Below are 14,528 nucleotides of genomic sequence, written 5' to 3'. Positions count from 1 at the left end.
TTCGAATCCCATTAGAGTGTGCCATACTGACTAGTAAGGCTCCGGTTGTATCGACATGTCAATCGACACGGGCCGCCGTTGGTTCGACGAATTACATTATATCGGCGCTACTATCGAATTCCCCGAGGGTTCAAAGTGGAAACTAGATAAAGTGGTCAAATTAACTGAGCTCTGCTGGGATCGATTTTCCTGGGAGAATTACGAACTATACCCAGAAGTACGGGCACTCTATTACTGCGAAAAGGTCTCAGGGCCCGGGCCGTCAGATGCAGTGATCAAGATACACATGCAGTAAGCTCTATGCCTTTGGAGCTGGCGAACATATGAATCGTCTGACAGGTTGAGATAGGGTTCCCAGGAAAGGGACTGCTACCGAGGATGCATCTGTCCGGGCCCAGCAAGCATGCCCTTCTGGCTTCGCCTCGGATGGGAGGAATGAGGCTCGGGCACTAGAGATTTTGCAAACGAACAACTGTTCCAGCGCTCCTAAGCTTCTGGACTGCAAATTTACCACACAATCCGATGACGAGGGAGTCCCCGGTGGATACAAGGACTATATTTTAATGGAATGTTTGCCGGGGATCAGTCCGGAGTCAACGTTTGAAAACAATATGGACGGCGCAGAGAGAAGGGCTCTGCGAGCAGCTTTCAAAGCAGCATGGCTGTATGGTTTCTTTCTGTGTTCATTGCGCGGGGTACTGATACCATGTTAGGGACTGCATCGCTTGCGGTGTGTGCCATGAAGACCCGGGGCAGCGGAATCTCCTTTGGGATAAGCAGAACAATAAATGGTTAGTGCACATTTTTTTTTTCGCACCCTCACGGACTTTGCATTGACACTGTTTTGGTCCAGTTACCTGGTCGACTGGGAGCTGTATCATCCTGCAGGAGAGGAGGATGTGTGGAAGGACTCCGAGTACCAAGATTGGGATATGGAGTCCTTATCGGGGTCCTTACCAGAGTCCGGATAATATGTCTACGCGATATTTGTAACGTTCAAGCCACGATATCACTATAGACTAGGTGTAGAATAGCAAACTCCATGGGAGATTGGATTCCCTACAATTGCGTATTCTATTTCAACCGGTATCATATACATATGGTACACGGAACATGGATCAGAGACTGGTGGCATGTCCGTGCTACATTAGGCGCTGAGAATGACATCCCATGCAGGGGATGAGGGCCATGATTCGCTCTCTACCCCTCTCTCGTCAGACTCATCGGGTAACGATGGGCTTGGGTTAGCCTTTTGCTGCATCGCATCCCACATGGACGAAAGGGAGCCAATGCATGAACCCTCCTGTCAGATGACGACGTACCCCTCTTTGAGGTAATATAACGAGATCCGAAAGAGGGGTTTGGCCATGTCAACCTTACGTATGAAAGATGTATCTACGAGTACGTGACAGGCATTAGAGCAAGAATATCAAATAGATAGAATAAAATTGATTGGTAAAATCTAACCGGCACGACGGCAGGGGTGGTCTATCGCATCGCGTCAGGAAAGAATGAATCCTGACCAACCGTGCCCGAGACAAAACGACTCGCAGAATGGTATCATCGCAGACAGATGAAAAGCTCAGAGGCTCAAACTTGCAGGCTCGCAGTAGCAGAAAAATGCAACGACTCCTAGAGAGCAAGTGCGCCAGGCAAGAAAGCAAATCCCCGTCCCAGAAGGTAAGCAGAGAATGAAGAAAGGATTAAGTAGGATCAAACCAAGGAAAATCAGAAAAATCAATCGAGATCAAGTATCAAGGTCAGAGATACGCCCTAGCGGGAGATGGAATGATGCAAACGAGCAATCCAGGCAGACGAGCCAAACCAAACGCGCTCAAATGCAACCCAGGAAAGTCAAGAATGTCGCAACTGGCGATATAGAACTGCCGATTCAAATGAATAGTCCGGATCAAATAAACGCAACGCAATTACTTTTATGGTGTAGTGTAGTTCCCAGTAGATCGATCGGGAATAGGTCTAGGCGGCTGTCGGCCGCCGAAGGATCTCCTCGCAGTTGGCGTCAAAACGCATGTTCCACAGGCGGATGCTGTTCATCAGCTTTTCGGTGTACTCCAGCTCGCGGTCACGGCCGAAGATCGATTCGACGAATTCACATCCGGCGTTGCGACCCATCGACACACCACCCTTGCCGCCTTCTTGCTTGGCCGCCTTCCACATGAACTGCTCGCAGGTCTTCAGGAGCTTCTTGAATCGGGACCACAGGCGCTCCCCGCTCTCCAGGAAGTCCTCCACGATCTCTTGTGCGTCGGGGTGCTTGATCCGGTCGACGCACTCATCGGCGCGCTTGACCTTGCCGGCCAATTTGATCAGCAGCAGCCACAGATCCCCAGCGACGTCGGCCATCGGGGTCGAGGCGCCGTGGTAGAAAACGGTCCAGTCGTAGATCCACTTTCCCAGGGAGTTGGCGTCAAAAACACTTCCAAGCAGGATGATCGGCTTCTCGGTGGGATCCCAGTTCTTGATGGAGTAGCCGGACGGGATGCCGGCGCGGGCGGCATCAGCTTCGGTGGCTTTGCGAGGCGGTTTTGCGGTGGCCGAAGGCTTCGGCTTGGATGGGGTGCGCGTAGAGGTGGACTGGCGGCGGGCGCGCGAGCGTCTGGCGGAATCGAGGTCGTCATAGGCAGGCACCTGGTTATAGTAAAAATACTGATCAGTCGGAGGCTTTGGCTTGCGCGGAGGCGTGGATGGATATCGGCGGGACTCGCGGGTTTCCTCGTGGAAGACGTATCGTGGCGCATCCTCGTCGACTACATCCACGAAGATGGAGCGTCGGCGCGACGACTGCGACGGGCGGGCCCCAACGGTGTCCCATGGATCCGCGGCGGCGCCGGACATGGTACTACGACGACGATGACCACCAAAAGAAGCACTTACAGGATCGTGCTTGCGCGGCGGCGTGCCGTAATCGGGCATCGCTTCGTAGAAACTCTGACCGTAGCCGCCATAGCTGGCCTTGCGGTTGTGGCGCTTGGAGGGACCTCGCGGGGAGACGAAGGGGCTGGCAAATTGCGTGGCGTAGTAGGCGTAATGGGGGGACGTCGGGGGAGAGTTCATGTAGTCGTAGGCGGACCACCCGGGAGGTGGATTTGAATAATGGTACATTATCGGAGGGCGAGCATGAGACTCAAATGACGATGCTGAAAGATTCAAAAAAAAAAAATCGACTCAACTTTTGTGTAGGGAAGATTCTGAGTAAGAATCGCAAGGCAAACCGAGACCAAAGGAAAAGGAAAAGGAAACGAAAAAGGACAAACAACCCAAGTATATTATACAGGATATCGTTCAGAAAGCCGATCGACGCCGGTTACAAGGACAACGAGATTGGGGAGACCGATGAGAAATGAGGACCGTCACCGCGGTACGGTTTCTAGGGGAGAGGAGGGAAAGAAGTATATGGGTTCAGATTGCATTTGAACGTTGTCGGACAACCGAACGGAGGATGAAGGGAGAGAGAGAATCAGACGCGCCGTGAGTTGAAGGCGAAGTTGGACCGGCGTGGAAGTACCAGAGGCTAAGTATCCAGTTCTTCCGGGTTCCTGAAGATTCCCCTGTAAACCCCTGAAGGCAGTGGCGAATTCAGAGGCGAAACTGGCGAGACCGATATGGTCTGGGATGGATGTGGAGAGGGATATCGAAGGGGTGGTGTGTGGTGTTTTGACCCTGGACGGGTTGAATGTTACTGAGGAGAAGAAGGAGGATACAGTGGATGATGGGGAACGGGTGATTTTGTAAGCCCGCGCAGTCATGCAGGGTGGGGGCCTGAGGTACCTTACCGGATGCCCCTTCTTTTTTTTTTTTGGTATTTCTTTTTATTTCCTTTTCACTTTAGGCCCGGCGCTAACAGAGAAAAGGGAAAGAGCGAGGGTCAACGGTACGGTACGGTACGGTATCATCGAGATGGTGGTAAGATTGGAAGGATCATCTATCCACACCCCCATTTACTGTTCTGAAGAGGCTGCTTTTGGGCAGAAAGTCGTCACTTTTGTCTTCCTCCGGCGTCTTGCCAGTATATATACCCCTCGGTCGAGTGCGCCTCATCTCCCGTGTCATCTGAGTGCTGAGTTGGGCATCGCCTTATCGTCTATCACGCGTTCACGAATCGCGTCTGCAAGCCTGTCGCCTCACCACCAGGCGTCCCCATTTGTGGACGCTCGGTTATCAACCCGATGTATCCACGGCCTCGGAGAACCTCTCTCGGCTCTACGATTGATCGCCTGTCATGATCCTGGCTATTTACCCCCGACGATAAGACTCATTCTGCGTCATTCATTGACCATCGGTTGAAAGAACGTTTCCCCAATCACCAACTTCATGTGCGATCTCCCAAATTCTAGGCTCCAGCATCCAGAAGTCTATTCCCAAGAGATCGTCCACCAAGGCTGTATCCCGCATGATGCAACTATATCTCGGTGCACCGCCATGAGGGGTGAGTCAGACCATTCTCTAACCACTCAGCCACAGTGACTCAAAGACGTGTTATAAATATCTTTGCATATTTTTCTTATTCGTCTTTTTCAGCTGAACGCGTTTGTTAGATGATAGTATCCCGCCTATCGAGATCGACAGTACGCTCCCCATTCTCTACCGCGTAGTCAATTCAGCTGCCTATAATGGATCCATAATGTGGCGAAGGTAAGGCGCTTCAGCATCGCCGCTGAACAACACATACTCCCAAACAAAGGGATCTGATCCAAATCCAGACCGCAGATACAAGAGATGTATCCGTACGTGTAAACCGTGTACGGCGGAACCAGATATACCCCGGAGTAGATAGAAACTCGGCTTGATCCATGGGCCTGACCCGGATGATCCCGCCGCATACCCATGGGTTGGCCTGGGTCCCGAGAAAACAAGCTCCTCAGATCGCGCAGAGAGACGGTGGACTAGCAAGCATTGGAGTGGAACCCGACGACCTACCCTCCCATCAACCACACCGTGGTTGTTGGGCAACATTCATCGACCGATGGGCTTTACCGCCCAGGGTTTACTGGGCAGCAACCACACCCTCTACCTGGGCAACAGGATGGATCCGGGCTGGTTGGACAGACCGCAATTTGGGAGAAAGATAAATTACAGCCCTCCAGGTCAATCAATATTCCTCGGTGTGGGAGGGTCCAGGGATTAGCGCCATTAATCCTGCCAGATAACCTGGTTTCGACCGGTCGGTCGGGGGAATTCCATGCGTGTTGCACATATCTGTATGCGATCATAGGTGATATTGAGTGGAAAAGAAGCAAAACCACCCCATGGAAGACACCCTTTTTTGGTGTTGATTGACCTCCAAGGGTTACATTCCGTCAGTCCCGTGTATACAGTACCCAGAGAATTAGTAAAAACGGTCCTTCCGGCGCTCGCTCGCGTCCCAGGCAGCTCCTTTTCCGTCCCTAGCACATGGCTGCTGGGATGCCAGGGCATTAGGGCCCGACTAAATTAGAGTCGGTTGATTCCTTCGGCTGCAGCCTCTCTTCGGTAAGATTAATGAAAAACTCTGATTAATATTAATCAACATCAAATAAGATTACAATTCCAATCACCACAGTCCTGACTCGTCATCAGAGACACCGGCGCTACGCATCAACGGCGCAAGTGCATGCCGACCACTCTCGGGACCTACGATATCTCAAGATAAAGAAATCTTTTTCGGCGCATTAGAGTAACTCGCCTGGTGAACCAAGAAAGGCCTCAAGCACCGAGAAAGGGGGAGGCCCATACTATCACAAATAGTTTAACAAATATCCCTCTTCCCGCTCGTACGCCGTCCTCCATGGAAGATATCACTTCACGCGGGAGAGCTAATCAAGGCCAAATAACGAATTCTCCACAGCCGAGTCCCACCGGCAGAGTTTTCACCATCCCTTGCTCTGGAAACGATCTAGGCTAGACGGACAGTGTTGACTTTAACCTTGTTGTTTTGTTTCTCCTGCTGCCAACACGTAGTGGTATCCATACGTACCAGTACGTGATGTATGTATGATACATGGATGTTGGTGTTTACCTATCTCACCTCCTCCCTGGGCCAAGGGAGGAATCCAATCCAATCCATTTGAACCGCGTGATGCCAGCTTAGCTGTCCGGCGCAGGAGCCCTGCATACTCGGCCCTGAAGAGAAAATTCTTCTTTCGCAAACCCTACCGGTTGACCAGTCGCATGATTCGTCCATTGCATATTTGATACAGGTATATTTTGTCATGGAGAATCCTACCATTCGCCAGCCTCGCGCCGATCGCACAGGGAGGAATGAACGTTGGTGGGCGTTATTTTTTGCTTCGCCCCTGCGGGCTTTGTGCGCGCGACGCTGCCCTTGCCCTGAGCCCTACATCGTGGCTGAGATGGACTAGTAGACCGTCCATCAGGGAAAAATAATACGAGATGGTGTCCGACCCGGTCGCCTTGGGTATCGACGTGGACTTTTCATGGCCTGATAGACTCACACCATCAGCATTGAATTGTTCGCTTCTATTCGACATCGGCAGATGTCGAAAGTACCTGAATCGGAGCCAGGATCAACACCGTCGCTTGAGCTACTGCTACCCTATGCAGCCTTCCGTGTTCCGCGCTTTGGTTTGACTTTTGCTTCTGCTACGGGGGTCTGACACGCGAGAATGGTGGTGCAGCATGGAACACAGGCCCCGACGGATCCAGTCGCGCGAGACATGACAAACAACGTTGCGAAAATCATGTTCTGTATGAACCCGCCCTCCGAGACGGTAGGTGTGGAAACACATCAATGACATAAAGCTGCGTTCTTGACGATTTTGACAGCGTGCATGTGCACCAGGCGATAAGCAAGCCATGCATGAACATCTGAGAGGAGGTGTCTCTGGTGTGGTCGTGGAGGAAGAGACTAATGCATCGGTAGTGGGCTCCAGCGAGGCCCAGATGCGCTACGCCTAGAACCTTGAGTCGAATACCCCGCAGACCATCGATGAGGGGCAGGACAACGAAATGCCACCTCATCTTTGTTGCGGGCCTTTGTAGCGATCATCGAGTAGATCCTGGGTATATTCTCGATGGAGGTGGGACGACTATTGTAGCGCTGATTGTGTTGATAATACACTGCCAGCGTGTACTCCGTAGTATACTAAGTGGGGTGACTCCGGAGTTCTAAGTCTTTCTTCACGATGAATCCCTATAGCGACCACACCAAGATACGAAAGATACCGTGGCTATTTCCTATCCAAGTTAGTATACTGGTGCCAGGTTGTGTCTTCCCGTATTCTGCAATTGTTGGGCATTATCGAGAACCGTGTTGGCACTGGATCAAACTGCCGTCGGAAATGGCGCCATTGTACCAGAACCGCTGAAATCCAATCGTACCAATTCCATTTTTGTCCCTTTTTATACTTCTGCGTATAGTATTTTCTATCTATGTGGGATGTTTTATTTTATCCTCTTTAGCCAGTAAACATAGATCTCATGTTCTGTTAGACTGCGCCTTAGCTAATCGCAGATATATTTCTAGGTGCCAAAACACCGGCTTCTTTAACCACATTGTTTGGTCCAGTATAAAAACTTGTTGATATCTATATTTGTCTGGACCGTTAGACATAGGCCGTTATGTAGCATAGAATTCGCTCAATGATTGCTTCTAGACTGGGATGCACTACACGTCAGAACGCAACCTGATGGAATATTTACATACTCGGAGTCTTCAGTGTCACATGCTTGTCTAAAATTGTCTGTCATATTCTATATACGATGGTACTTGCGTTGTCCACGTTGGATGGGCTTTACGGCAAATGATAAGCCGATTACTTCAAATGGACAGGATTCTATTCTCTCCACAACGACAACCATCTCGCACAGACTTTGCAAGTTTCCAGAATGTGTCTAGAATAATTCTTATTCTACTGAGCATGGATGGTGTTGTCCCAGTTTTCTTGGTCCACGCTTACATTGAGAGGATTGGGCATTCAACCCAGTATCTACATCCCGACAGCTCTCCGATTCACACTGGTATAAAGAACCGACTACTCATTTTGAAGAGTAATGAATTCCATCTTCAATGTTTATAAAAAACCACACCTGGATTGCAGTGATTGCCTATGCTGTTCAGGGCGAAGTTTAACAGATGGTGATACACCGTGCGGATTGGACAATCGGTCAGGTACATATGTAAATCGGAATGGAGTCGGAAACATTGACAGCTCCGCCTGGAGGCCGTCACTGCAAACTAAGTCTCGATATCCATAAGTTATACTGAAGGCTGCTTCCTCGGTTTGCTTACGGATTTCAAGAGACTTCCAGAATAAGCTCCATCAAGGCCGTCATACTGCTGTAAGCCCATGCGCGCCAAAAATTATTCAACCTATGTTAATTATTGACTCAGATAGTATAAATAGTCAGATGGCGTTGGACAAGGCTTGCGTCCCCCGCTCTGTCTACTTTGCTTTGCCTACAACCGTGTCAGCGTCAACGCTGAGCCCTAGCAAGCAACAAGCCCGTCGAACCATCTCGTTCGAAAATCAGAATTGCGATGAGAAGATTGGTGTACGATACCAATGGGGACGTCTACCTGACATTCCCTTGCTCCATAAAGCAAGTCCAAGCACCCACTGGTGACAGAATCACTGCTCCGGACGGGACAGACATTGCCTGTACTGAAAGTAAGCGAAGGTCAAATACACTCCCCTACATCCAGGACGGACAGATCTAACCACGACTGAAAAGAGAGCCATGGCCGTTGTCGGCCAATTCAACTACAGGTCACCTCAAGGGTCCTGAAGAGCACCTCTCGGGTATGGAGGGCAATGCTCAGCAACGAGGACATGGCCGAGGCGCTAGCCTTAAAGTCCACCGGCTCGGTGAACATCACACTCCCAGAAGATAACCCCCCATGTTTCGTACACGTCATGGAAGTGATATACGGAACAATTAGAAGACTGTCAAAGACAGACGCGTTGACACTAGCTCGAATTAGCACGATAGTGGATAAATACGAGTTCCATGAGGCCATGGAAAGAGCAGCTATGACATGGTACCTCCAGTTCTTCCCATCCGAAATACCGAGAAAATTCAATAACGATATGATTCTGTGGCTTTGGATCTCCTGGGTATTTCGCGACCATCGGGTGTTCACAATACTGACGGCGACTTGCCAAATGGAGGCAAAGGGGCCTATAGCCAACCCAATCGCAAAAGAAATTTGGTTGCCACAAGTTATCATCGGTAAGTCCGATCATCCACCAAGAAGCAGATGAACCAAGTACGCTCACGAAGGGGGTCCGCCTGTCAGACGGCATTGAACAACGACGGCTAGATGCACTAACACGAATCCATTCCCTGTTCGTCTCGAAGATTGCCGAAGAAAAGAGGGAAAATGAACGATTAGGCAGTAGCCTCTACGAAGCTTGGCTCGCGATGTTCCGGCCACTGAGAGCCTTCCGTATCGGATATCTCGTGCTAGAAGCGTCCAGAGTAGGCATTCCCTGTCCTCTGACAGCCGTATCCCCAAAACAGGGCTTCGATGGGGTGAGTTTCCAGGATGTTTCGTCCAAGTTGAAGGATATGGACGATCCGGACAATATAACACTTGGGACTCCATCTATAGGGAGTTACCTACCCCGCGTAATAGACATCCTGGGCACTTTTGTGCCTGTTTTTGGTAGGGTGCTTGCTCAGACCCCAGTTGCGCTTGGAGACATGGCACATCGATCCCATATCAAGCAGGACTTCCATAATCTTTTAAGAGACCTGGAGAACGAACTATGGGGGCTGGATCTGACAGACTTGATATAATATTTATTCTTTGGCATGTGCAGACAGGGCCACCAGAGTGTTCGTTTATCCAATGTTCGTTTCGCTGCGAGGCCGACCGTAATGAACTGTCGTTGGCATTATGTCAGGATAGGATGTTTAAGAAAACGAAATAGGCTTTACAATTGAGACAGTCGATCTAGGATGCCCACTCTTGATAGCCCAGCAGATTGAACGGCAATGGACAACCCGATCATGAGGGTGGAGTCTACTGCATATAAGGTAGTTACGTAACACGGCTGAGCAGTTTCACCACCCACGTGGCGACTAAATCCCTCGGAGAATATTCGAAAGGTTCGATAGTCTCGCCAGCCGGGGAGAAACGCGACACTAAGGTCATCGACCAGCATTAACCCGTCGACAGTGGAGTCCCAGGGGAGCGGATGAAACGAACCCAAAGACACCAACCGTCCGCCCGAAATGAACAGAGGCGAAAACGACCCACTGATCGGCCATGACAACCCCACAAACTCAATCCTCCGCTGAGCCCAAAAGGGGTTGCCTGGTGAAAGGGGGAGGGAGGAGGTTATCTGTCAAATCTGTTCTTGTGGGAGGGTATGGGGGAGGTATGAGGAGGTCCCATGAGAGAGCCGGAGACGCCGTTCTGGCACACGATACGCTCCATGCCACAAGACGATGGTATGCATATGCAGGGACACCACCACTCAAAGGAATCCCGACCTGCAAGGGGGAGGGGCAACTAGGTATGGGCACTTTGGAGTCCGCAGTACGAGGAGGTCAGCATTAGACCAGTTCGCAGCGTCAAAAGGAATACCGGATCATCAGAGATCCGAGACGATGGATGCCGTTTGCCCTACCGTGGCCTAGTGGATGTACATCACACGGCGCCGGTGTGCCTCAATCTTTGGTCTCGTTTTCTTAGTTAGGTTTTAGTTGCGGTTAGTAGGGGGGAACTGGCGCTACGAGGAGCCGGCATGGTAGATATCTCCTCCCGCTTTGAGTTTTAACTGGGGAACTATGGCAGGTGGCGATATAGGGAGGTGGTTATTAATATTTTATTATTTTTATTTTTATTATTATTATTTTATTTTTCCAACCAAATTCATGATACGAAACAGAGTACCTACTACGCCGTAGGTACGGTTGTGCCGGGCTTGGTATGATCGACCGTCACTTCAGATGGATCCAGGGGAAGTCGACGAACCGATCATGACAATCACCTTGCACGCAGATGTCGAACATGATTGTCTTGTCTCAGAAAAGAGATCCTTTCTCCTGGCCCTGGCCAAAGACGGTCAGACGGTCGATCATCTCGGGGTAATCAGTGGCTTTTATTACGATAGGCGGAGCATGGACTGGCATGCGAGACAACCCTGGAAGTATGTACGTATGCCCAGATGTGGCTAGTGATGGTTGCAAATCTTAATCTTCTATTCAGTTCGATGCGACCAAGCTATCGTTGGCGAAAGCGGGCTAGTCAATGTAGAGTTCACACAACTGGGTGTAGGGTATTGAACGATCAACAGAAAAAGCCGAAACAAGCAGAATGGGTGGATTCCCTTTCGGAGGATCCTACATGCTATGCTAATGACATGGTAATGGGTGATTGAAACACGAGGAATGAATCCTTGGGATTTTCCATATGCAAACAAAGCGAGCGAAACATGCAGGGTATCTAGCGAGTTCTTATCAATAGTAATAACAAAATTGAGGCCACCGGAAGCCGTCGGCACTATGGAGCGATGCAGGATGGGTATCGGGACGTGACCCGTTCTACCGCGTCCACATATCTACCCCATAGGACAGAAAATTCCTGTCGGCTGTTCCATTCCGCCTCTCCCCCCTGCGTCACGCGCAAATCCTCTTTTGGTGTTGGGGGGGGGGGGGGTCGACCGTAGTTGCGACGGGTCGAGCATGGAGGGAAGCGGGATGGGCGGGCTTCGCGAATATGTGATGGGCGAAGAATAAGGCATCCACCGAACTATGCCAGCACAGTTGTGGTGTCTGTGGAAGAGGGAGTTGTCTGAGCGAATGACCGAAAAGAAGCGCAAGAGAACACAGCGAAACAGACACGTCAAAACCGCGGGGAGACTTTGGGCAGAACGAAAATCAGGCGATGACGAAGAGGATGTTCGATGTGAAGATGTCGTTCTTTTCACTGTTCGTTGGAGGGGGTAACGGCGGCGGGGGACATCAACGAATGAAGCCCACCATGGAGGCGCAACGACTGCAGTAGTAGGAGTTCATGCCGAAACGCACCACCCCGGGCGAGGAATCATTCTCGAGGCTCATGGATCGCTGACAGCGGGAGCACCGGACGATGTCGAAGCTCATGGACGGAGAGGCGGCCTCGGTGGAGGAGTGATTGGAGACCCCCTTTGTACTCCCGGAGGGTTGTGGTTGCTGTACCTGAACGGAGGGGGAGCTCATGGTTCCGAAAACTGACTCGATCGCGCCGGATCGTAGATCAGACGGAAGTCACGCAGGAAAAATCAGAATCGAGAGAGTCCGGAAGAGACGATCGAGCAAGGTAGGTGGTGTGAGTAGTTATTAGTTATGCGACCGAGAGAGGACGAGGAAATAGAGGTGAGGACAGAGAACTCGATTAATGGGGGGAGAAAGAAGGAAGGAAAAAAGGAAGAGTTCCAGAAGGGAGAGGAAAAAATAATAATAAAAAAATCAAGGCACACAGCAATTGGGCTGCCGCGTGGTTGAACTTGGTCAGACGGGCGATGCTGAGAGGCTGAGTATGAGAATCAAATCCTGTTTTGGTTTTCCCCTGTTCGCTTCCGTTCGGGATTATTCTCCAGGGAGTCGCAGACGGGGATTGGTTGAGGGAGGAGAGGAGTAGAGGAGTTGGATAGGAGTTGGGATTTGGAGTTGTAGATGTAGTAGAGGAGAGGGAGTTGGCCAGGTGGCAGGAGTCTCCGAGGAGTGAGTGAGGTAGTGGTGAAGTCAGGAAGACGCGAGAGAGAGGAAGTCTCACCATTAATACCTGACTGAGTAGGCAGGCAGTCGTCCACTGTGCCAAGGGGAGGAAAGAGCGACTCGAAGGGTCAGATCGATCCACTTTTTTCCTTCCCTCATCAAAAAATATTAATCCCAGGAGAATTTCTCCCTCGTTACCGATTTTGTTTTTTTTTTCTTTCTTCCTTCTTCTTCTTCTTTTTTTTTTCTCTCTTTTTCCTGTTTACTCCGTAAGATCCTGACCTAAGAAGATTCTCGTATCCACTAGATGGATGACCTTCACCCGGCCGTACGGAGTAGAATGATCAAGAAGATGGAAAATAATATCAATAATAAAATCCACATCGAAGCATCCCAATCCCCGGGAAAGAGGAATGTATGCCAGTTTCAGACTGCGTTCCACCTTGTCAGGCCATCGAAACCATGGCAAGCAGTCGATCCATGGAGATCAGAACAGCCCTGTGAATGTTCACTCGCAGGGGGTTCGTTCCTCCCAGAGTATGTGGACTATTAGGATGATTCTTTCTCAGTCAGAGTGGCGGTTCTCCTTTCTGCTGATGACCTACTATAATTATCCTCCAGGATTGGATCCCTGCTAATGGTCAAAGACAACAACAAGAACGAAAAAAAATAAAGAGGAAAACAATTCCAGCCACCACCAGGGTAGTCAACCCGCGAATCCCAGGCCTCCAACCCTGCCCGTTAGAGAGGGTCGTGTCGTCATCCGATCCTGGTGGACGGATTCGACTGGGGGAGGTTTGATCGACTGATCGTCTGCCTCGGACCTCTTCACCATTAGGATTAGGAGCCAGATACGATTATGCAAAGGTAATATTCGACCTCACCTTCCCGCCTCAGACACTGGCTCCCTGGGAAACTTCCACATGAGAGGAGCCACAGAGACCACCCAGGTCTCTCTCAGCTGGTTTGGTTCGTTAGTGTGGTAGACGGATTCCCAGACTATTGGATTCCAACCGTGAGTATCATCCACAATTCCAACGATAGCTGGCGGAGCATGTGGCTCCTCGGGAACGGTGAGTGGCTGTTGAGTCGGTTGGTTTCAAGACCGCAACCGTGGACACCGTCCATCCCGATTGTCCGCAGTATCATCCCGATGGGGATCGCATGGGATGATGGGGATGGAATCGAATCCAGATTCAATAATCCGTGGAACCGCCCGAGTCTCGACTTCACCAGTCTTGTGAGATAATCCCCATAGAATCATCCAAATCGTTTGCCGCTCCAGGATAACTACGCAGTACGGATCCTGGGTGGGTACATCCTTGTTACTCATGGAAGAACTGCGGCGGTGCAGGAATCCGCTGGTCCCTTCTCCAGCTCCACCCCGGGCGTTTCAGAATCACTCTGTGACTGCCCATCATTCCACATCCTCTACCTTCAAAATCCCTATCTTCGCCCCCCCTGATTCTCCCTTGCCCCCCTTCAGCTTCCATCTCATGTCACCTTCGGCTCCTTCGGTTCTCCCCGTCCATCCCCTGAAGGTGATTCCGTTGAAACATGCCAGGATCGACTGCCAGAATCGAAACCCAACCAAGCTTTCGAGCGGACGGCCGTCCTCCGCGCTCGTCATTTGCGGGCACGGATCCCGCAGATAGTCTACGCCTTTGTACTCCATACTCCATAGTTTCATGTCGTAGTGTGCCGTACAGTCACGATGCGCTGGTCAACATAGGGGATGGTGCTGCACCCCATGTTGGACAGTCCTATCACAAACTGGACCGGTTCATCGACTAGACCCGTGCGGAATATGCTGGGCCGGTTGTCTTGCATTGGCGCTCATGTTCGCCCCTCGTCGTCCGTGT

At 50.7% G+C, this 14,528-nt stretch overlaps 5 protein-coding genes across 5 annotated transcripts; 3 read left to right on the top strand and 2 right to left on the bottom strand.

Annotated features, from left to right (window-relative positions):
• Window positions 1–55: 55 nt before the first annotated feature.
• On the top strand, window positions 56–971 carry BDV59DRAFT_203695 (uncharacterized protein; the record flags this gene model as incomplete). Its single annotated transcript, XM_073694316.1, has 4 exons — window positions 56–291; window positions 350–664; window positions 714–791; window positions 854–971. The coding sequence occupies 4 exons, from the start codon at window positions 56–58 to the stop codon at window positions 969–971; spliced, it is 747 nt and encodes a 248-aa protein (XP_073546014.1).
• Window positions 972–1,421: 450 nt separating this feature from the next.
• On the bottom strand, window positions 1,422–3,487 carry BDV59DRAFT_71465 (uncharacterized protein). The gene has a single exon (XM_073696963.1). The coding sequence runs from the start codon at window positions 3,121–3,123 to the stop codon at window positions 1,978–1,980; it is 1,146 nt and encodes a 381-aa protein (XP_073546013.1). The 5' UTR covers window positions 3,124–3,487; the 3' UTR covers window positions 1,422–1,977.
• Window positions 3,445–4,436, top strand: BDV59DRAFT_71564 (uncharacterized protein). Its single transcript, XM_073696964.1, has one exon. The coding sequence runs from the start codon at window positions 3,766–3,768 to the stop codon at window positions 4,303–4,305; it is 540 nt and encodes a 179-aa protein (XP_073546012.1). The 5' UTR covers window positions 3,445–3,765; the 3' UTR covers window positions 4,306–4,436.
• A 3,803-nt stretch (window positions 4,437–8,239) lies between these two features.
• BDV59DRAFT_71370 (uncharacterized protein) lies at window positions 8,240–9,921 on the top strand. The gene is made up of 4 exons (XM_073696962.1): window positions 8,240–8,298; window positions 8,355–8,627; window positions 8,692–9,189; window positions 9,257–9,921. The coding sequence occupies exons 2-4, from the start codon at window positions 8,498–8,500 to the stop codon at window positions 9,757–9,759; spliced, it is 1,131 nt and encodes a 376-aa protein (XP_073546011.1). The 5' UTR covers window positions 8,240–8,298; window positions 8,355–8,497; the 3' UTR covers window positions 9,760–9,921.
• Window positions 9,922–11,612: 1,691 nt separating this feature from the next.
• BDV59DRAFT_182858 (uncharacterized protein) lies at window positions 11,613–12,930 on the bottom strand. The gene has a single exon (XM_073690411.1). It carries the CDS (start codon window positions 12,725–12,727, stop codon window positions 12,344–12,346), a length of 384 nt encoding a protein of 127 aa, XP_073546010.1. The 5' UTR covers window positions 12,728–12,930; the 3' UTR covers window positions 11,613–12,343.
• Between the last annotated feature and the right edge of the window lie 1,598 nt (window positions 12,931–14,528).

The sequence above is a fragment of the Aspergillus ambiguus genome, assembly GCF_047715705.1.
Source record: "Aspergillus ambiguus strain CBS 117.58 unplaced genomic scaffold BDV59scaffold_26, whole genome shotgun sequence".
NCBI lineage: Eukaryota > Fungi > Ascomycota > Eurotiomycetes > Eurotiales > Aspergillaceae > Aspergillus > Aspergillus ambiguus.
Note: the sequence above shows the minus strand (reverse complement) of the source record. Positions and strands in the feature narration are given on the sequence as shown.